The 22,793-nt window shown below is 40.0% G+C and overlaps 1 protein-coding gene across 1 annotated transcript in view; it reads right to left on the bottom strand.

The window, feature by feature from the left end:
- LOC139651400 (double-stranded RNA-specific editase 1-like) overlaps positions 1-16,836 on the bottom strand; it is a 35,253-nt gene extending 18,417 nt beyond the window's left edge. Inside the window, exon 1 of the mRNA XM_071528297.1 lies at positions 16,737-16,836. Coding sequence (XP_071384398.1) covers positions 16,737-16,836 — 100 coding nt within the window. The remainder of the gene's footprint in view (positions 1-16,736) is intronic.
- Positions 16,837-22,793: the final 5,957 nt, after the last annotated feature.

The following is a 22,793-nucleotide window of genomic DNA, read 5'->3' on the forward strand; positions in this document are numbered from 1 at the left end:
CAGGAAACTGTCACTCAATATGTCATCCGTGGACATAAATAAATAAACTCCGGCCGGGAGAAATTACGGGACAATTATCGCCGCTTTGTCGGGGCGGCTGGCTGAGGTGCTCGACGATGATGCGGGATCTGGCCCGGTTGAGCGGAGTCGGTTTTTCCAGACTGACCCCGGCGTCTTATCTCGGGAGGATGCAGGGGGGGGAACTGCAGCCTGAGTAAGCGTCACTGAGGGAGTCTCAGTGGTGTCTTCATCGCGTTCCCATTCCTCCATCCTTCAATTTCACAGCAAAAACAAAACTGTTGCCGCCTTTGCCGTACGACCAAGGTGCATGAACGAGAAAAAGAAAGGTTAAAGAACCTCAGCTACTCTTGGAAGCCAATGGATGTTCCTCTATTTGGCCTTTGACCTCCTGACCCTTATGTTTGTTCATACTTTGTTCTAGCCTGGTATCCAGCCCCTATGAATCTTCGAATTTGCATAAGAGGATTCATAACCCTAACCTCCTTATGAATCGCCATGCAAATTCGAAAAAAAGTGCTGAAAACTGCGATTCATAGGGGCTGGACACCAGGCTAACTTTGTTCATCAATTTTTCTGTAATTAGAAACTCTTTTGGCTATTTTGGTGAGGCATTTAAGATCCATTCTCTCTGTTTCATGTCATGAAGGCTTTTTGCCAAAAAACGGCCTACAAGAGTAGCTGAATTTGTTCCATGTCTCAATCCTTCTCATGTCATTGTTGGCTCAACATTTCACCACCACCAAAGAAAAAATGGCAAACAGAATCCCAGATCAGGCAAAATGTTCATAATATAATACCAGATTTTCGCAGTGGACTAGGGCAGAACATTGGAAGGAGACTCAAATGAATTATGAATTATGTTGCATATTGTATGGCTATTACCCAACAACGAAGACAACATGGCTGTTGTTTAAACAAGGGCACTATAATAGCATTGGGAAGCGGGTAGAGATAGATGGGTATTACTGAGAGGGCAACAGCCATGCAAGCCCTTGAAACAGGTTTCACAAGAGATAAGCCATATTTCAGCACCATGGACAGTGCCTTTCTCAGGCTTAGCACAGCACAGTTTAGCAGAGGACAGCAAAAAAGTGGCACAGCACAGTGACATGGACATGGAAATAGACATATGCTGCTTTAATGTCCCCATTAGTTACTAATAGATCTGTAGTCAAAAAACACAAAACAGCAGATGGGATGGGAAATGTTACAGCATGAAGTTGATGTGTATTTCAAGGACTAGGATCACTTGGATATGTATGCTTGTCCTGAGAGGTTTTCACACCACCAAATCAAACCAAGGTTGTGTAAAAGCAATGTGGACTTTCCCCATACATTGATATGCATCCAGCTCCAGCATCCAGGAACAGAGCTTAACAGTGGACCCTATGTCATCTATGTAATCATTACGTACATACTTTTCCTTAATTGTATTGGACAAGCAGTCCGATTAGAGATAAATGCCCTCCACTACAAATGGCGTTTTCAATCAGTCTCACCCCCTCCTCCCCTCCACACATTCATGGTATAGAGTCATACTTCACATTCACGTCTGAAGATTTATTCTCGCAAAACCGCCCGACGGCCTGCCATACTGTGCAGAACACTTTAAGAATGATTACAGCTAAACAGTCACGTCAAGTATAACATATCTGGCTTCTAGCTCAGTATGGATTTTTCATATGATAAGATATTGTCCGGCGATGGAAGAAATATACCCTCATGCTGTATTATTGAATCACTGTAGATGGGATCAGCTAGTCTAAGCATGGACAGTATGGGGGACCAAGTGAACACTTCAGTTTTAGCATCTCAGATTGCCAATATAAAATAAAGGCTGAACTGCCTCAGATTCTCTTTGGTTTTTAATACATTCTTGTAATTCTCATTACATTTTTATTTTAAAACAACACAATGCAGCATGAATAGGGAATCAGGAATGTCTCATATATGCACAAATGCACAAAACAAGATTTACAAATATATAGTATATCATGACTTTGCCATGATATGCTAACCAACATCTCAATAAATGTGAAACAATTCCACATATATATTTATATATAGAATTATGTAGAACATTTATACAATAAAAAATAGCATTTTAAGTGATTAACATGCATTTTTATATCAAAAAACATGTGCTACTTTGCATTCATTTACAGATTGTCAAATCTGCATTTCCAAATGATCTGATATGTGGATTTAGTTGCATTTGTTGCAGATTTTGGGTCTTCAGATCCTCATTTTCAGATCCACACCATATTTTTTTTTAAGCTACACATGATTGAACCCGACGACCTAGGTTCAATTCCCAACTCATGACAAGAAATGTTCTATTCAACCATGACCAAAACCTTACCCCTAACCTTAACCGAAGTTGTTTTTCACCTAATGTAACGAACAGGTGAAAAATGCCGTGTCCATTTTGTGCTATTGTCACATAATCCTTTCGTGGTGGAGGCAATGTAACCTTCACGTTATTTGTGTGTTTGTGAGACTGTGTTGGTTTTCTGTCTGTGCAAGAATCCCATACATAGAAGTTGGTGGTTCACAATGTTTTTTATACTCAGCTACAAGTGACAAGAACTCAATTAGACCCAATAGAATGGCTAATCTGCTTTCCTCTGGCAGAAGAACAGAGCAAAACTCCAAGCCAATGGGATTGACAGGAAAGGCCCCATACTTGGTCTCTATAATCACTTCTCTGTTCATAGATATGGCCTTATGCCCCGCTGCCACTCAACTACGTGGCTCCAAACATTAGAAATGACAATGTTATCAGGGTAACGGGCTGAGCGTTCAACTGGCTCTATTGTGTGAGACGGGTAGAGGGAGAACGGGGCTTAGGTTGCCATTCCCAAGATAATGGAAGAAGAAAATTGGCTGGGGAAAGGAAGTAAAATGTCAACAAATGTAGTTAACCGGAAGGTTTGTCACTTGTGTGATGTTGGCAAGAGCCGAAACATAGAAACTTTTGAGGATTGTTAAATTTTATTATGTTAAGTACTGTATAAGTTAGGCAACTTGCTGCCATTTGCTACACATTCTGATTCTTGAGTCTTTCTGCTTTCTTAAAAACACTATTTTTCTTATGTTTCATATAAGCATATACCTTTTGTCTCATGATATATCCAATAGCACTGCATATTCACAAATGATATAGTGGGTTCTTAATGAGACCTTTGATTGTTGATTCTCCACATGTTGGTATATGCTGCTCAAATTCTATAGGAATACCTCAAATGAAACACTGTTTGTTGAGCAGTAATGGAAAGGACCATCAACAAACTGGAAACAAAATGAGATTCCCGAGGATAAATAGCCCACGGGAACGGGAAGCGGCGTGTATATTAAAGAAATCCGTGGCCTGCCATCCATGTCGTACAGGGAATCAGCTTATCAGACAACCAGGACAAAATAGATGAAAATCTATTTATGCTTCCACCCTCCAATAGACTCCTGCCTCAGACACAAAGATCACGCACCACAGCACACTAACTACGACACCCTCCGCAAACTGAGCACCTTTGCAAACAAGCCTGTTTCTACCTGAAATGGTACTAAAGGGTCAATAAGTAAGGTTTTTACTGCCCCATATACACACACACACACACATCTACTTGCATTTTCAGCTGTTCTGCGATGGAGGATTCTGCTATGAGCGAGCTACAGCTACAAAGGTTTAAAAGCCAAAAAACACACAAATGACAAAACAGCTAGCTTACTTAGCTACCTTAACTCTTCTCTATTGTGAAAATGTGACTTTCATGTTTGTGTCAATTGCAGGCCATCGTAACTAACCCAGAGACTTGTGTAGGAAGAGTTCTATCAGTGTTGGTGCAATTCCTACTGGTCGTCAATAGAGGTTGATAGACGCTATAGATTACTTAGAGCCCCTTTAAAAATTAAGACTTAAAGGATAAGTCTGGTGACTTTGGACCTATATATAATTTGTCTCTTACGTACCTGTAGTACTTGGACCAGCTCCAGTGGTGGAAGAAGTACTCAGATCTTTTACTTAAGTAAAGTAGAAATACCACAGTATAGAAATACTCTGTTACAAGCAAAAGTCCTGCATTCAAAATGTTACTTAAGTAAAAGTACAAAAGTATTAGCATCAAAATGTACTTAAAGCAACAAAAGCAAAAGTACTCATTATGCAGAATGGCCCATTTCAGAATAATACAGTAAATAATATATTATTATATTATAATTATTGATGCATTAATGTGTAAGCATCACTTTAATGTTGCAGCTGGAAACGATGGGGCTGATTTCCACTACTTTATATACTGCTGGGTAGCTTACAGTAATCTATAATAATACATCACGATTTATTAGTTGATTATATTTTGTATTAATAATCTGAATCTGCAGTAACTAGTAACTTAAGTTATCAAATAAAGGTAGTGGAGTAAAAAGTACAATATTTCCCTCTGAAATGTAGTGGAGTAGAAGTATAAAGTAGCATAAAATGGTAATACTCAAGTAAAGTACAAGTACCTCAAAACTGTACTTAAGTACAGTATTCGAATAAATGTACTTAGTTACTTTCCACCTCTGACCAGCTCACTGTTTCAACAGCTGACTCTGGAGTCAATATTCTCTGTGGGTCCAAATACTACAGGTATGTAAGAGACAAATTATACATATAGGTCCAAAATCGGAGGATAGTAGCTACATACCTTCTGTCATTGCTTTGCTGATGACTCCTGTGGGGGGGGGAAACAGAAAAATAACTATATTAATATAATGAAGAATAGAACAGTGATGTACAACGTCCAGACTGCTAAATCAGAAGATAGGCTTCACGAATTCCACAAAATACAGCGTGAGGATTTATTTGGGGGGGGGGAAAGGGGCTTATGAAGCAACAAATCATAGCATGCGTTCGTTGGCCACTGAACATCTCAGACTGCAGAACATCAAGTCGGGGACATTAGCCCATGTCAGCCTCTTGTACAGCCCCTCAGGAAACCCCATCAGGAGGGGAGAGGGAATTCGGACACCAGCCATCAGCGGTAACTAGCGACTGAGCCGACAGTGATAAATGGATTTCGGAGCCTTGTTCTGGTGCTAGAGGCGAGTTACAACCCGCAGCCTGAGAGGGAAAACAACTGAAAACAACTGTCAGAGAACTCTTTTAGCGGCCTAATGCAGATGGATCGATCCAGAGGCGAGGCAGACAGCGGGGGGAGAGAGAGAGAAAAAAATAAAATAAAAAAAAAAATAAAAAAAATTGAGGCACCCAACATGTGACACAAAAAAAAAAAAAAAAAAAAAAAAAGAAAACAACTTTCTTGAACATTGCCGGCAGCGCTGCGCTTCCCTCGCACACAAACTCCATTTTCTCCCCCATGAAATGACATTTTCAGACGTGCCGAATTCGGACCCTGACGGACGAGGGTGTGACATATTGATGGGCTCGGGAAGAGGTGATGAGATGGCGGATGTGACGGGGGACTGAGAGAAGTCACCTGGAAACACCGGAGGGAAGTTTCTGTCTTTATCACGCCGTCGCATCGGACGGGGGGGGGGGGGGGAAGTGTCAGGGTATAACTTCTCGTAAATTGTTTTGTGAATCTATTAAAAACAGTCGATAGGGCATGGATTCCATAATTAAGCCGCCCTAAATCAAATAATGGGATCTACAGTATGGTATTGTGCCACAATGTAAATCTAATTGAAGATTTGACAAAGAAACCGAACTCCTGACATTCTACCTGTGATCGTGTGCATGAGAACAAAAGCATTAAACATTAGACGTTTTCGGGGAAGTTCGCTCGATTCAACAAGCTCATTGCTTGACCTTTTCAGCTTGACAGGTACAAATAGAAAGGTTATTAACCTGCAGGTCTTGGGAAGTTTCTATTTATGTATTCATGTATTTATTTATTTATTTTTTACTTATTCAGGTTTTTTGGTGGTGGATGGCAATGTGACATTTGCAGTAGATTGAGACAAAATCACGCACACGACTCAGAAATGAATGACAGAATCCCGGAAAACCGTTAAATTAGGTTTGAATCATGCAAGCGAATAAATGAATAAGCCAACAAGCTATAATGCAAAACGGAATTCTGATTCAATTTCCACCTCCTTGGGAATATGTGTGAACAGGGATGTATGGTAAACTATGGTCATAATAAGGCCACCAATATAAACACAATTCAATCAGAAAAGCATTCATTTATGCATTTTTTCCTTGAAAGACTCTATCCTCAAATGAGTTGACACGACTTACTAAGATGTATACTATGAATTTATGTCATGAAGATTTATGTCAAACTCTATTCCACTAATAAAAAGGTAGGTAAACTGAGTATAGGTGGGTTTCCCCTCTGTGTTTGTGATACATTGTGATACAGCATTAAAACAGCTCTCTTAATATAGGTCAACCGCACCAGTGCTGCTGAACTACAGAAAGAAAAAAAAAAAAGAAAAAAATCCCCGCTGCTTCTCAAGGACACTTGGTGGGTCGGCCATCTCTCTAGCATTTTCACAGGCACTCTGTGAAATCTTTATGACGGCTTTAATTTGCTGTGCGGCCGTGGCGGTGGCTCCGGGGGGGGGGCAGGGCGAAACGCTGTATCAATTCCGCACGCTAATGCGAGTCACTTAACCACCGGGACCTCCGCGCAGACCACCACCACCGCCGTCCCCCAACCCCAATACACCCCCCACAGATCGGCGCTGCTGACAGCAAACTATTCAACCCCCTGTAGTGTCCTCTTCTCTAGGGCCCGCCGAGAACTGCCGGCCCTCCCGAAGGTAAAGCAACGAAGTGGATTATTTAAAAATGGACTGCATTTACATAGCGCTTTTCTAGTCTACCGACCACTCAAAGCGCTTTACAACAAATGCCTACATTCACCCATTCACACACCGAAGGCGGCAAGCAATCGGGTTCAGTATCTTGCCCAAGGACACTTCGACATGCGGACCGGAGGAGCCGGGGATCGAACCACCAGACCTTCTGATTAGTGGACGACCCGCTCTACCTCCTGAGCCCTAACTGCAGCGGAAACAAAGAGAGAATGCTTTGAAAGCGCCTTCGCAAACGAAGACCACAGGAGTCGGTTATGAAATCAGCGAATGTGTTTAGTTCTATCAATCCAGCATAATTCGAGGTGTTGCAGAATGACCCAGGAGTGTGGACGAAATCCGCAACTCTTGGCCTTAAGGCAGGAAGCGTATTGTTCGTACCGCCCTCCTCCCCCTCAGGTGGGCAAGTTCCCGCTCCGACAACTTGTCACTTGTTCACAGTGTTCTTGAACGTTTCATTCCGTTGTCCTTTCTTTTCTTCCTGCTTTCCTCCATTGCTGACTGTGTTACTTCTGGCTCTGTGGTCGCTAGCCTCACCTTGATAGCCACAACCAAAATGTCCCACCATCATTGAAAAGCCAATTCCAGGCCAACGGGGGATTTAGGCATGAACACACAGAGTGATAATGTAGAATATATCCTGTTTATTTATTGTTATTTCAACGCCAAAAAAGACAGTGTGTGGTTTGAGAGTCTGACTTTCCAACATAACATATGCTCATATGTTGTGTCAATATAGGTTATTGTTAACATATGTTGCTTAGAAAAGTAGCACAAATTCATCTTGTGCCAAATGAGATAGAGCTGTGTTGAAAATGACAAATCTTTTTTTTAATGAACAGCTCCTAGTGACTAGGAATGCAGAGAACTGTGAAAAAACTTTCAATTACAATCTAGAGTTTTTGACATTTAACGTAACTCTTCTGAAAACAGAATCCTTAAATACCTATTTTTTTCAATTTTGTCTCCATCTTTGGTGCTAAGCGCTCACTTCTGTGGTGTTTCTGCACTGCACTTCTCAGAGATCACCTGTCAATCAAACTTGGATTTTCTGTCGATGCAGTTTGAGTTTCTGTAGGTGGCGCTATTTTCTTTTTCTGTTCAGCCATGGTGGCTCTCACTGCTCATGCTAACTACCCAGTTCTTCTTCTATTTATTCAAAACAAACCAGAAATGCAGATAACTGCGGCTGTAATACCCGAATGCTTATAGATTGCAATAAGATATTTTTCCAAGTCAGCCTCAAGACTGTGCTCTACGCTGTCTACTCTGTGCAACTTTCCCAATTTATTCTCACTCTTCTCCACTGTTCCCCTGGCACACACTCTCGTTTTCATTTAACGCCATCACAGGTAGCCCTAGCCTCCTGGGCCTGAAAATTGCTCCCGACTACATGCTTGTGAAAGCTCTGCTTGCGGTGGCCAACTGGGACACATGGCCACGCTCCAACGCTGAGTAACCCAAAAGAGCAAAAATGCGTTCCCATGAGAGTACCGTCTTCTTACAATGTCATATTGGTGAATGAAAAAAACAAACTCTTTTTATCCTTATATTTTTCAAATGTTTCTACTCAGATGAGAACTCTATAAGCCAGTGATTCTCAACCTTTTTCATATCAAGGACCCCTAATTTAGTCCACATTAGGGCCACGAACCCCCATTTAATGTCTCTTGGACCCAAATCTGAGAATATTTGTTATTGTCAGATATGATTTTGTCCAGAATTCCATGACTATCTGTATTGTAGGTAGAGAGATAACAGTGAAACTATGATCAAAACAGTCATTCTTCTACATTCTCTAATTGTGTTAACTTCTTGTAAATGAAATAATGCTGAAGTTTAACAATTCATCAGTTTGCTTGGGACCCCCTGGAACCTCCTCAAGGACCCCTGGTGGTCCCCAGACCCCACGTTGAGAACCACTGCTATAAGCTATGACATTGATTTTACCAGGTGGGACAAAAAAAAAAAGTGTTACATTACATAATCCAAGTAACTTTCTCATCCAAGTGAAGGGTAATTTGTAAATGCAATGAACAACCTTATTTATTTAATACCTATTTGGCATAGCAGTTTTGAGCTGGGGATTTCCTCTGGGCAAGTTGGTTTTGAGAGTGCCAATTACCACACTACACTATTAGTGAGTGAAAGCTTTAATTCTCCATTTTGCATCAGAGTGTTAAGTCCAACCCCAGCTAAACTCTCCAAGTCATAACTTCAGCAATAAATTTAGGAAGCTGTAAGATCCCAATTACCTGCCAAATGATTCTCCAAGTCTATTTAATTAGACAGCACTAATGTTGTAGATGGTGAGTGGTGCTGCGATGAAAAGGTTTAGGAATGCTTGGGCCTCAGTACGTAATCTTATGGAGTCAATTTAGCCAAGATACAAAAGAAAGTTTAAAAAACAAATGTATGATTATCTAAGTGAAATACAACCTTTCATATTCAACAAAAAAAAAACCTTTGCACGGACTCTTGCAGACTCTTGCATGTACTCTTGCAGGGGCGGACTTAGTGATTTGGGGGCCCTAGGCAAAGGCAAGCATGGGGCCCCCTGAATCCCAACCCTCTCCCTTTTTAATCCATCCTTTCTACATATTACCATCAAGTTGGGGCTGAGAAAACTATGCATGCAAGGGCACTTTTTGTTGTTTTTCTGCAACATTTGTGTAGCTTACTTCTCTCTCAGCTACTGATGCAGTGTCAAGGAAAATGAGCTAAAGTAGCGAAACAGTGACAAAATATTAGTAGCAAAAGTAGCAAAATCGCACTAGAAGTGGAATAGTCGACTATAGCCTGACTGATTAGGGTGGGTGACCATGACTTCAAGATTGAAATAATTTATTGTAACAAAAAGAGGGGTGTTTTTCAATAAGTACATTTCTTTTATATTGATTAAAAATAAGTTTACATTAGTTCTATTCTTGTCTTTTTTGGGGGCCCTCTGGCTGCTGGGGCCCAAGGCAGTCGCCTACCTGACCTGACCTTTGCACTACTTATTTTCATTCGCTTGTAATATTTGGTGATCTAGGAACTGAAGCGTACTCTACGGTGCCAGTCCCTCTGGATAGGAACATCAGCGAAAATACCTAAAATGTAAAACGTAAATCTTTTCATTTGGTTTTCTCTTGGCCTGCGTGACAGCTGCCCAATGACGTACTCTCTCAGAAGGTAAACCGGGGTGACAGGTTTTGACTTTGGTCGCGCCGAGGCAAAGTGCGTTAGGGCTCAGTCGCTCTCCGGAGGGGGTTTTTTATTTTTCATAAGGTCTCAGAAGGACGGCAGGAGAGATTTCAGGTTCCCCTTGCGTTCAGTGACTCTCCTCCAACCCCATTCGCTCTGCATCACTGGCCCCGCTGCTCACAACAGATGGCTATCGCTGGATTCCTCACCCCAGTCAAGGCCGGGCCAGGTCCTCCGCTATCTCCCAGAGAGAGAGAGAGAGAGAGAGAGAGAGAGAGGGGAAGGGATGGGAAGCCGGGGGCTGATGTTGAATTTCACACCCCACGGCCTCAGGATTAGTGAGACCAGGGGTTGACGGACAGGCAGGTGGGGGGGCATTAGGGTTCGACTGATATGGATTTTTGAAGGCCGATACTGACGCATAACAAGTAAGCTATGTCTTCTTGACATCTGACTCTGGATTTCAACTTTGAAATCCACACTCTGATGAACTTTGCCAGCCACCTTCTAGGAAAAATGCCATAAAATGCCATTCAAGTGACAGTCACTTCTCTAGCTTACTTCTGGTAATGACAGACACAGGCATACTCATATAGATACTAAGGTTCGATATAGCTTTTCAATGTCAATCAGGGCTCTAGTACTCGGTCTCGAGCCTGATCTTGGTCTCGAGACCGGACTCAAGACCGATTTTTGACGGTCTTGGTCTCGTCTCGGACTCGCGGTTAATATGACTCGGACTTGAATCGGTCTTGGGAGTGAATATGACTCGGTCTTGAATCGGTCTCGGATGAATTAACGTTACATAATATTATAGTTTTTATAATTATAATCTCTTCTAATAAATTGACTAGCAGCGAATGATACAATTATAATTTTCACAGTTGATAAAGTTATGCGCCCACCGAAAGGTTTAGTGACTGCTGATTGGTGATATGCCAACTACCCAACCAATGACTTTGTTTTGATTAAAAAAAACTAAAAAAAAAACTCACCATGTCCATATGTAACGTTACTCCTGCTCTCACTCTGTCTTTCTCTGTCTTTTTTCCTTCGTCTTCGCCTTCTTAAATTACAGGTAAGAATATTTTCAGTCAAGAGCAGCATGTGGTTGTGGAGCAGTAAGAAAAAGTAGGTGAAATAGATTAATCCACTTCTAGCTAAGTAAAGGTGCAACTACTGTATGTTATAAACATAAACAAGCTGCCAACAATTAATTTTGTCCTCAAAACATGCTAATTTTGTTGTAATGTCTTTAGAAACCTCCCTTCTATTTTAGGCAATAAACAAAAATATGCTATTTTAGTCAATAAATACAATGGTAGCCTTGGATAACACATTGCTACGGTATTGGTCTTGAATTGGACTCGTAGTTTTGCAGTCTTGGTCTCGACTCGGTCTCGACCTCCCTCGGTCTTGGTCTTGAATCGGACTTGATTCACCAATGACTCAATCTGGACCTTGACTCGACCAAGGCGGTCTCGACTACAGCCCTAATGTCAATACCGATATTTTTGCATTGAAGCTGCTGATAGCTGATATTCTGTGCCGAATTTGACCGGTCTCATGCCAAACGGTCACAACTACTGAGCGTTTAATTCTTGTTATTCTTTGAAAAGCCTCTGAAACAGCACCATCATGGGACACTAAAACTCTCCATTGAAACCCGGACTAAAGAACTTGCGGGTTTTACAGACTGTTGAGTAAAATCCTCCCACACCACACGCTGGAATGATTTTTCTGGTCAGACATCGGCTCACTCACTGCTGTCCAAGAGGCAGTTTGTATTCCACTCTTAAGTTTTGATTCATCACCTCCTCTGGTTTGAGAAGTTTTCCCGCCAGTGCCAACACCTGAATTTTATTTGGGCAAGCAGGGTGAAGCTACGGCATCTCTATTAGAGGCGATGGGGAGATCAATCAATGGCGTGGAGGAGGAATTGGAAGGAACGGCGCTGCCTCCTCCTGTACCTGTCTGAAGGGGCAACTTGATGGACGGTGGAGGTGGAGGTGGAGAAGGGATGCTCGTGTGTCAAAGCCCCCCCCCCCAGGCGAAGCTCACAACCCAGAGCCTCGGAGGGGGGGTTTCGGTGGAGACTCCGGTTATCAGCAGAGCCTCAGGCAAAAAAAACAAAAAAAAACCCGGGCTGGAGGGAGGGTGAAGGGGTGGGTGAAGGGGGAGGGGCGGGGGGGTGGAGGTGCTGTATCAACCCCACCGAATCACAGAGCGGGCGGCTGTTTGCCAGACAAGAGATCTGCGGCGGGGGTTCGGGGCCGACAGACACATCCCTTAGCGCAAGCGTGCCGTATACGCATCGCGGAGCACATCCGCTTATACCTTGTCTGAAATTCACTTTCGCTCCCAGTAGATTAAACTCACACTTCAGTTCATCTCACAACACCCCGCTTAGCAGGGACACGGCAATGATGGGGTTTTTTTTTTTTTTTTTTTTTTTTTTTTTACTCTCCTCGCATGCAAAGTATGAACAATGGCTACAAGTTTTTTAAGCAACAATACGTTTTTTTTTTTACCCCGCTTTCCCCGTGAATTACAGTTAGGCTAAATTGAATATTCCCAAGTGGGATAAAGAGCTGAAAAAAAAAAAAAACCCGCGATTGCTGCGTTGGCTTTTTACGGGGCTAGAGGAAATTTGAATTGATGTGAGGATTAAGTGCACTTGATGTTTTCAGCCAGTGAAAATATTAGCAGCCGTCTGCAATCACGCACAAACCCAATGAAGCAGGATGTAACAGAAAATTACTTCAGCAGAACCGTATTACTGGTCTCTGCCTGGGGACTCAACGGTATCTCTAGAGCAACACAAATATTCAACTAGGGACACTTTCGCCAAAAAACAACTCAAAACTAAATATATCCTGCTGTGACATCTACTGTATCGGTGCTGAATTGAATGCTTTAGGTTGGAAGGTGCGAAAAATGCATGCTCTCTTAAATTTGATCATATTCAGGCACTCATAATCAGAACATGTGATTAACGCCATTTAGGTGGGAGTGGAGTTTGACAGGGAGGTTGCAGGGGTGAATGACTTCCATGCAGAAGTAAAACAAATCAAAGCACATTCTTCTGTATACTATAGTTGAGCCTGAGCACAGCTATGAAACAGTTATATTAGTAGATAGATACCAGGATGGGAGCTGCTGTCAAATTCCCCACTGTGACATTTCCCCTGAAATGTCTGTCAACTACTTGAAAACTAACCAGGATGTCCATTTATGAAGAAGTACAGAAATCCCTTCCCATCAATATGATACTGATATTGGCCAGCGACAAATGATTTCTCTGTTCATTCTCAATATTGTTTTCTGTAGCACGTAGATTTTTTGAACAAAAAAACATATTAATCATTATTATTGTTATTATTATTATCAACAAGTAACTTTTGTCAACAGCAATGAACAAGGTATTAGAGAGGCTATTAGTAATACTAGTAATAGTAACAGTAGTAGTCACACTAGTAGTGTTAATAGTAGCAGTATTAGTAATATTAGTAGCAGTGGTGGAAGAAGTACTCAGATCTTTTACTTAAGTAAAAGTACAAATACCACAGTATAAAAATACTCTGTTACAAGTAAAAGTCCTGCATTCAAAATGTTACTTAAGTAAAAGTGCAAAAGTATTAGCATCAAAATGTACTTAAAGCAACAAAAGTAAAAGTACTCATTATGCAGAATGGCCCATTTCAGAGTAATACAGTATATATTATATTATTGAATTATAATTATTGATGCATTAATGTGTAAGCATCACTTTAATGTTGCAGCTGGAAAAGGTGGGGCTGATTTCCACTACTTTATATACTGCTGGGTAGTTTACAGTAATCTATAATAATACACCACAATTTATTAGTTGATTATATTTTGTATTAATAATCTGAATCCGCAAAGTAACTAGTAACTTAAGTTATCAAATAAAGGTAGTGGAGTAAAAAGTACAATATTTCCCTCTGAAATGTAGTGGAGTAGAAGTATAAAGTAGCATAAAATGGTAATACTCAAGTAAAGTACAAGTACCTCAAAATTGTACTTAAGTACAGTATTTGAGTAAATGTACTTAGTTACTTTCCACCTCTGATTAGTAATACTAGTAGTAGCAGCAGTAGGTCAATATTAGTAGCAATAGCAGCACTAGTAGTAGCAGTAAAAGTAGTGGTAGCAGTACTACTAGTAGTACCAACAACAGCAGCAGCAGTAGTAGTAGTAGTAGTAGTAGTAATAGTAGAAGCAGTAGCAACAGTAATAGCAGTAGTAGTAGTAATACTATACTAGTAAGTAACTTCTGAATTTTGCTGACAGCAAAAGCACAGAGAAAGTTGTACTCAGAATCTTAACAAAGAACAACGTATTTAGGGATATTATTATGAATGTTGTTATTATTATTATTATGAGGTGGGTTTTCCTGAACTGAAAGATGCAGTACCTGGCCACCCGTTTCTCTGCACACTGAAAACTGAAGCATACAGATGATGCTTCCCATGACTTTTGACACTCCTATTGCCTTGAAACATATGCAATTGTAACAAAGACATTTGAAACATCCTTACTGGTGTGCTGCTAAAATGAAGAGCATTTGAATTATTGATAAAGGATGAAGAGTAGCCTACCTTCACTTTCTTTTAATGTGTTTAACTCCAACCAAACCAAACAGCACCTTCTAAACTAGTATTTTCCTCCTTTTAAACTAAGGAAGCTGAGCAGCTGAATACACTCACATTCAGAGCTACATTCTACATTTAAAAAAATCTCAATGTTAATAGAACACATAGTTGTCAAGCCTTGAAGAGTTGCTGATTTAGGATCAGCTAGCTAGTGAAAGATTTGCAAAAATTTCAAACCTAAAATGTAAGTTCATCCATGTTTTCATTGTCAGTCACTAAATCTCATATGTTCAGAAGTTGTCCTCCCTGCTTAAGGTCAGTCACTGATAAAGACTTCAGAGGAATCGAGTGATTTGTATTGCCTCGGGATTGCAGAACCTTACCATTAATAACATTTTGGTTAGTGGTGTAGCACTATAAGCATATGTGATTAGTGTCTGAATACATGCATGCAAACCCTTAAGTAACGAAGCTAATCCCTTCCCTGGCTCTTATGAGGTCCTCAGAAAAAACTTTGATGAGAATCCAGCATCAAACAAGCTGGGACTCTATCAACTTGTGTCGTTTCCATAATAAAGAACAGGGGTTTCATATCAAAAATGTAATGCTCAAAACTACCAACAAACTCTTAAATCTGATTCTTTTGCACACACTATTTTTCACATTTTGTGAGCTTGGAGTTACAAGGTTGTGCAGTTTTGAGATTTTGAGTATCAAAGACTTGACATGGTAGTAAAACTGTTATGTACTTTCTGTCTTTTTAAATATTTAACCCCAAAAAGGATCTTCAACAATACACAAAAACACCACACAAGCATAGAGTAACATTCAAAGATCAATATGTGGAAAGCTCAATTTTGATTAATTAAAAAAAGCAGATAGAACAGAATAATTCCAAGCTCACAATTTGGTAGACAGTAAGCTCATTGCCAATAAGGCTAAAACACTGCATATTTGCCACTGTGTATTTGTAATTTGCAGTTGGTGCTGTCTGAAGAGCACTGATGAAAGCATGTAGCTGAAACGTCTGCTCCTTAGTTCTTTTGTACATATAGTTCTTTTTTCACTTGCACCTTTAAGTCACTTATGCAATAAATTAGTTTTTCTGAACTAAATGAACATTTTTGTCTTCGCCTTTTATTTGCAGTGTGCAGAATTGTTTTCCCATTTTTCTTGAATACATGATGCCTAATGAAGCTAATCCATTTCTTACTGTTGCAGCATCAAACACACTTGGACTCTCTATCAACTTATGCTGTTTCCATGATAAAAAAAAAACCAAACATGTGATATTCAAAAAGTAAACACTGATTCTTAAATCTTTGCATACACTATTTTTGTCATTTGGTAGACAGTAAATTAGTTGTCAATAAGGCTAAACTACTAACTACTAACTACTTTAAGATGAGATGAGATAAAAGAATACTTAAATGTCAGATTCTTGTGAATGATGCCTTGTCCCAAGATGCTCCTTTTTTCACAGCAAGACAATCACAATACATAAGCTACACCAGCCATTCTCAACCTTTTTCATATCAAGGACCCCTAATTTAGCCCACATTAGAGGCACGGACCCCTATTTGATGAGTTTTGCCTCTCTGATCCAAGTCTGAGAATATTTTTTATTGTTAGATATGATTTTGTCTTGACAAGAATTCCATGACTATCTGTATTGTAGGTAGAGAGAAAACAGAGAAACTATGATCAAAACAGTCATTCTTCTACATTCTCTAATTGTCTTAACTTCTTGTAAATGAAATAATGCTGAAGTTAACAATTCATCAATTTGCTGGGGACCCCCTGGAACCCTCTCAAGGTCCCCGGACCCCACGTTGAGAACCACCGAGCTACACAACAACAAACAGATCAATCGGTTTAGGTCAGTAACCTGCAGAGATTCGTCTGACCTTCCCCGCTCTGATAGGCAAAAAACAATCCTGCCCAAGCTTCAACCTCGAGCAAAACGAACACGACCCTCCGCTCGGCGAACCGCCAAGCAGCATCCTTTTTCCAAATTCGAATCGACTTCGAAAAAAAACAAACACACCCACGCGAGTCCCGCGGCCAGGTAGGAGGCGGGAGTACCTTTGCGCTCGGAGCGTTTCTTCCGCCTCCTCTTGAACCTCCGCCGGATGAGGCAGTAGTAGGCCGCCGTGGTCCGAGAGCCGTCCGGCAACAGAGCCATGGTCGTCGGGTTGGGGGGGGGCTTAAGAGACGCCCGATCCGTCCCCTAAGCTGGTCCTGGAGGGTCTAACGCGAGCCTCCCTCTCAGCCCCGGCGCTAAGTACAGATACAGACCCTCCCTCGTACAACTTTGGGGAGAGGAGGAGGGGAAGGGGAGGGGCGGCCAGCAGACCATGACAAAGGCAGGAGAGCTGTTGGCACATTGACTCGGCGTGGTAAACGGCTGTCAAATAAACGGGCTGGGATCTCTCTCAGTCTCCTCCCTCCCTCCCTCCCTCCCTCCCTCCCTCGCTCTCTGGCTTTTTTTCTTCTTCTCGTGCCTCCTCTCTCTCTCTTTTTTCTTCCCTCCACCCCTCTCCACTCTTGAAATCCATACTCGCGGCTATGATGGAAGTTGGCAAGCCGTCGATGAGAAATGCCGTGAAATGCCCATCCAGCGAGTCACGTCTCTACCTTCCCTCCTCCGACAATGATGCGTAGATGCTAGGGTTCGAACAGTACGGGTTTCTGAAGGCCAACGGCGATGTTTTTTTGGATTGGAACTGCCAATAGCTGGTCATTTCTGCCCATATTCAAGATCTTTAAATTCCAAAAAATTATAAATATTCAGTGTTTCCTCCAGAGTTTTATCCTTGTCCTTTTTTTTTATCCTTGGAAAAGCCTCTGAAACAGCATTTAGACAATCATGGGACACTAAAACTCTCCATCGAAAGCCAGGATAATAATAATCATAACTAGAAAAACATATGTATTCATGCTTGTGTGTCTCAGAATATCAATTCAGGTTAAAGTCTTCCCATAGAGAACCAGTGTAGTATTGATTAATTCTATAATATGTAATCAATCAAACTGCATCATATCCATCATATCAGAGGTGGACCACACTGACTGGACCAGATCTGATTTTTAATAAAAGCCAATATCGACCCCATATATCGGTATACATCTACACACAACCAATGACACACACACACACACATTCTTTAACTGGCACTCTAACTGTAATATCTTGCGTTCATGACCCCATTCAAGAGGGGTTATCTCTTGTCACACAAAAAGAAAAACAGAACTGAAAAAAAAAAAAAAAAAAAATTCTCTGCCTGAACTGTAATCTTATTTTCCCAGGGAAGCACAGTCGACAAATCCCATGTTTGACTGTGAGACAAGAACAGCTATGTAGGTGATGCTTTGAGAAACAATATGATGGTTTATAAGACAACAATCTATAAACACAGACATTGTTTAGCTCTAGGAGAGACTTGAGTATTTTTTTTTTTTTTAGAGAACAAGCAACTACTTGGTCATTATCCACTGAAAACAAAGTTCTTCATTCTGTTAAAAGAATACATTGACTTTTCAAATATAGATTTTCAATCACCAAGCACTTAATATAGTGTCTAGTGAAGAAAAATAGCCAATAAAACTCAAAATGTCAAAGTACTCTTTTAACAGCAAAAACCTATGATGGCTTTATGATAATGATGGTGACTGTAAATCAAAGTAAGTGCAATAGTATTCAGTAATTTTCCTTGTCTCATAGGCTTACCTTTAATTTATTCATGAGTGAATTAAGCTAATATTGATTCATTTTTCTGCCCCACGATACGTATGGTCACATTTTTGTATTGCGATATGATGAATTCCGATATATCGTCCCATCCCTATACAATATTGTAGGTACATTTCTTACAAAATAATCCTCATCAGAAAATTACATTGAACTTAAATGAATACATCAAGGTGTCTATGTTCTCACCACTTAACCTTAATGTTGACAAAACTTACATTGTCTGTGTTTATTACATTATGCTCTGATTATTGCTATTATAAGGTACTCCCAATGTGCTTGTAATGCGCTTATGATGCCTTATAATAATCACTTGAAGTAAAGTGTCCTCCCTGTGTGTTTGGTACCTCCACGCATTGAACTACACCACAGAGCAGTCACTTCATTTCACTTAATGTGCTTGTCTCCCATTATACCAAATCCATATCTGAGAGGGCCATTCCTATGCAACTAAGCGCCCGATAGAAACGGGCCCTAGCAGTGCTCCAGACATGCTTTATGCGATGCCATATTAGATAGAGATGAGCTATGGTTTGTAACTGGATAATGGAGATCATATTTTCCGTGTGTTCGTGACAGAATGTGAACACAGCATCGGAAATAATAGCCGAGGACATTATCTGGTATTGGCATTTCACTCATTCAGTTCAGCCATTAGCTGGTGAGGCGTGAGACTTGTAACTGCAGAACCCCAGTGATGCTCAGACAGGTGGAAAGCCTACATCGCCCCCTTGTGGGCTATAATGGAATCATAACAGAGCTATATAGACATTACCAAGGCATTATGATAATAATTATTGCTATTAAGACAAGATGAAATGATCCCCTAGGGCTGCAGCAGCCATAATTTCCAACCTGTTAAGTATTAAATGGAAACGGATAAATGGAAAGTAGAGCAATGTGAGGGTGTGCAAAATAACAGCAATTGAACATAATGAGACAAAGAAGAAAATGAATGAAAATGTGTATTCCCTTGGTAATAACAGAAATGGTTTTGCTCTATGGCTCTGCTGTCATTCCTTTCCATTATATTCCATTTATTGTTTTATTTATTAGGGAAACACTACAGTCTGATGCAGTGTCTCTGAACCTTTAACAGTCACATTCCAATTAAAAACCAAGTCTTGTATCAATATTAGGGTTCCCATCAATGTTCAGAGTTCCCATACCTTTTCACTGATGAAATTCCCAAACTTTTCCATGATTTCTCCGAGACCCCTTTTTCAAATTTTTCCATGACCCATTTCCAAAAACTACACTAACTTTAAGCATTAGTTTGTTTGTCACTTTAAAATCAAGGATTACAATATTATGTTAACTCTGTCACAAATAAAGTGTCATGACTTTTCCAAAATGTTTCTCCCTTTCATCGTTTTTTCATGAGTTCTCCAGGCCTGGAAAATGCCATTTTAAAATTCCTAAACTTTTCCAGGTTTTCCATACATACAGCGTTCTGGTGTGGGAATGCTGTACCTTTGAACAAACCGTAAAAAGGAAATAAGTAATTCAACCAACCTGGCTTATGTCTGCCGCAGGCTCTGGGAGGACTTGATCAGTTTTGTGCTCTGAAATGAAGAACATAACCATGTCAAATAATACTACAGATAATAGCAATCTTTATTTGTGTAGAACTTTTTAAAAACAGTTCTTTCAAAGTGCTTTAACAACCAAATACAAGCATCATATCCATAAAATCCATTGAAACAAGAAGACACTGAACTGATTCTAAAGACAGATTTTGATCAGATTCCACACAAGTATGAATACATATGTTTTATTATCATTATCCTGGGTTTCAATGGAGAGTTTTTGTGTCCAATGATGGTCTAAATGCTGTTTCAGAGGCTTTTCCATCCTGACAAGAATACAATTGGAGGAAACACTGAATACTTGGAATTTTTATTTTTGACTATCAGCAACATCAAGGTAAAATCACCTTTAGTCTTCAGTTTAGACTGTCAATAAAACATGTAATTATACCAAAATGCCTGTAGGTGGAGCTGTTGTACTTTACATATACACACTGGCAGCCCACAGATTTAGGCTGGATGCACTGCATCATATGATATTCCTTCTTCCTACACAGTTCCCTCTCTTCCCACTCCTTTATACATTCATCAGGGCTGAAGGAGCTTGTTATTCTCTAAATGCTTGGGAAGAAGCAACAGGAAACACATTCCCACATTTCAATGTGCAAGAAGAGGGAATATGGGCTTTTCCCACTCAATACAGAGTCTATAAGAATAACTTGAAGTTACAGGGAGGGACGGACACACGGACACACACACACACACACACACACACACACCCACATACACACACACACTACGGCAAAAACACACATGCACTAATTGTACGTGCAGACCTTCTCCCACACTCATACAGCAAGGTTGAAAGTAAGGAATTACACTTTTTGTGTTTTTGTGTATTTTTTGAAGGCAGTAAATTCACTTTTACTAAAGTATGTCTCCATAAGCATTGCATCAGAAACTGGGCAGTTGTAAATATATCTGCATCAAACCCATATAAGCATGTGTAGCAAACATTAGGTCAACTAACTGTAACATTAAATACTCAAATTTATCCTTCCAGCTACAGTATTATTGGTTTGTGTTAGCATAGTTATTGTCTGAGAGGTTAGCTAGGTTGCTAGCGTTCGCTAGCTAGCTGGATAGTGTAAGAAACATCAATTTGGCAACATTACTGAATAATGGAAAGGAGTATTTTCATTTTTGTTTTTCACTGATTTAATGATGATATAAATTTCAGAATTGTATTTTTATAAACCTCAACAGACTAAAGAAAACATGCAGTATCACATATTGAATCCTCCGTTTTTGCACTACACAGGAAAGATTTACATCTTTCCCATGTATGTGTCTGATTTTTTAAAGTAACTCTGTAACTTTGAGTGCATTTTATATGAGCAAATTTAGATTTTTACACCAGTAATTTTATTTTATTTACTACAATGATTTAAGAGTAGAAATTTTGTTGACTCTCCACAAACATCAGAAAACTGGTCAATCAGAAACTGGCCAGTTGTGGAGCTATTAGCAGTGAAGTTAGTCAGAAGATAATTGACCTTATTGTGTTTATGCACTTTATTTTGTCAAGTTTTAGTTTTTTTATTAAAACTCTCTCTCATCTTTTCTGCATTGCTTGGGAAAAAAATCATATCTAACCACTTTGGCTTTCGTAAAACAGTAGCTCAGTAACTTCCAAGATGTCTTAGACCTTTTTAATGCTAGTTAGAATAAAATATAAGTCCAGTCTTGCCACTGAAATGAACACGAAACTGAAAAAAATGGAAGTCCTATCTACATACTTGAATTTAGATAATTCAATATAAGACATTTTAAGGCATTTTCAGGTCCTGCAGACTGAGACTTTCACCCTAAGTGCGTTTTAAATGAACTGAAAAGTGAAGCAAAGGTTTCAGCAAAATGACCCATCCATGACATGCAGACTCTTACACACGGCATGCACATGCACATAAACAGACCATAAACACATTCAAATGCATACGTAACATACTCCATCTCAGACACACACACACACACGCACACTAAATTATACAAAGAATGCGTGCTGCTTAGTTTGTCAGAAAGCCATGAGGATGAACTGTCTGCGTCCAACCTGAAACAACACACTAATCACCATGTGAAGAACGACTGTCCTGTCATCCAACACTAACAGAGCACAGCGCAGAGGTTTAGCAGAAACGTTCCACAACTTTAAGGGCTTATCCAAATCGAAGAAAATTGTCCAAAGCAAGTTCATTCTGAAGTCAAGCCTATAGTATTTTTTACGGGGTTTTCCCAAAACAAAGAAAACTGTCCAAACCCAGTTCAACATGAAGTCAAGCCTATAGTAGTTTAATCAAAATGACCGTCCAGACGGTGCAGATTGCAGCTTGGACACGGACAAAGAAAAACAGAAAGAAAAAATACATGGAAAGCCAAACCAACGTTGACTTGCAGTGTAAACAAATCCTTCATTGTGGGCTGATTTGATTGCATTACTCCATTATTCTCACTTTAATTCACATCAGTTTAGTCTTCTTTATAATTTTCTCAATTTCTTATAATTGTGTCCACTGATTTTTATGATTATAACTTTGTGAACTCAGCTCCACATTTCATTTATTGTATTTTTTTGTGTCTGTCTAATCCAGTGGTTCTCAACCTTTTTCATATCAAGGACCCCTATTTTAGTCCACATTAGGGCCATGGACCCCCATTTGATGAGATTTTGTCTCTCGGACCCAAATCTGAGAATATTTTTTATTGTCAGATATGATTTTGTCCAGAATTCCATGACTATCTGTACTGTAGGTAGAGAAATAACAGTGAAACTATGATCAAAATAGTCATTCTAAAATGACAAAA

Source organism: Centroberyx affinis, unplaced genomic scaffold (genome assembly GCF_046629955.1).
Source record: "Centroberyx affinis isolate AG114_WGS23_722 - 3 ecotype Tasmania unplaced genomic scaffold, CSIRO-AGI_Caff_v1 ptg001654l_1, whole genome shotgun sequence".
NCBI lineage: Eukaryota > Metazoa > Chordata > Actinopteri > Beryciformes > Berycidae > Centroberyx > Centroberyx affinis.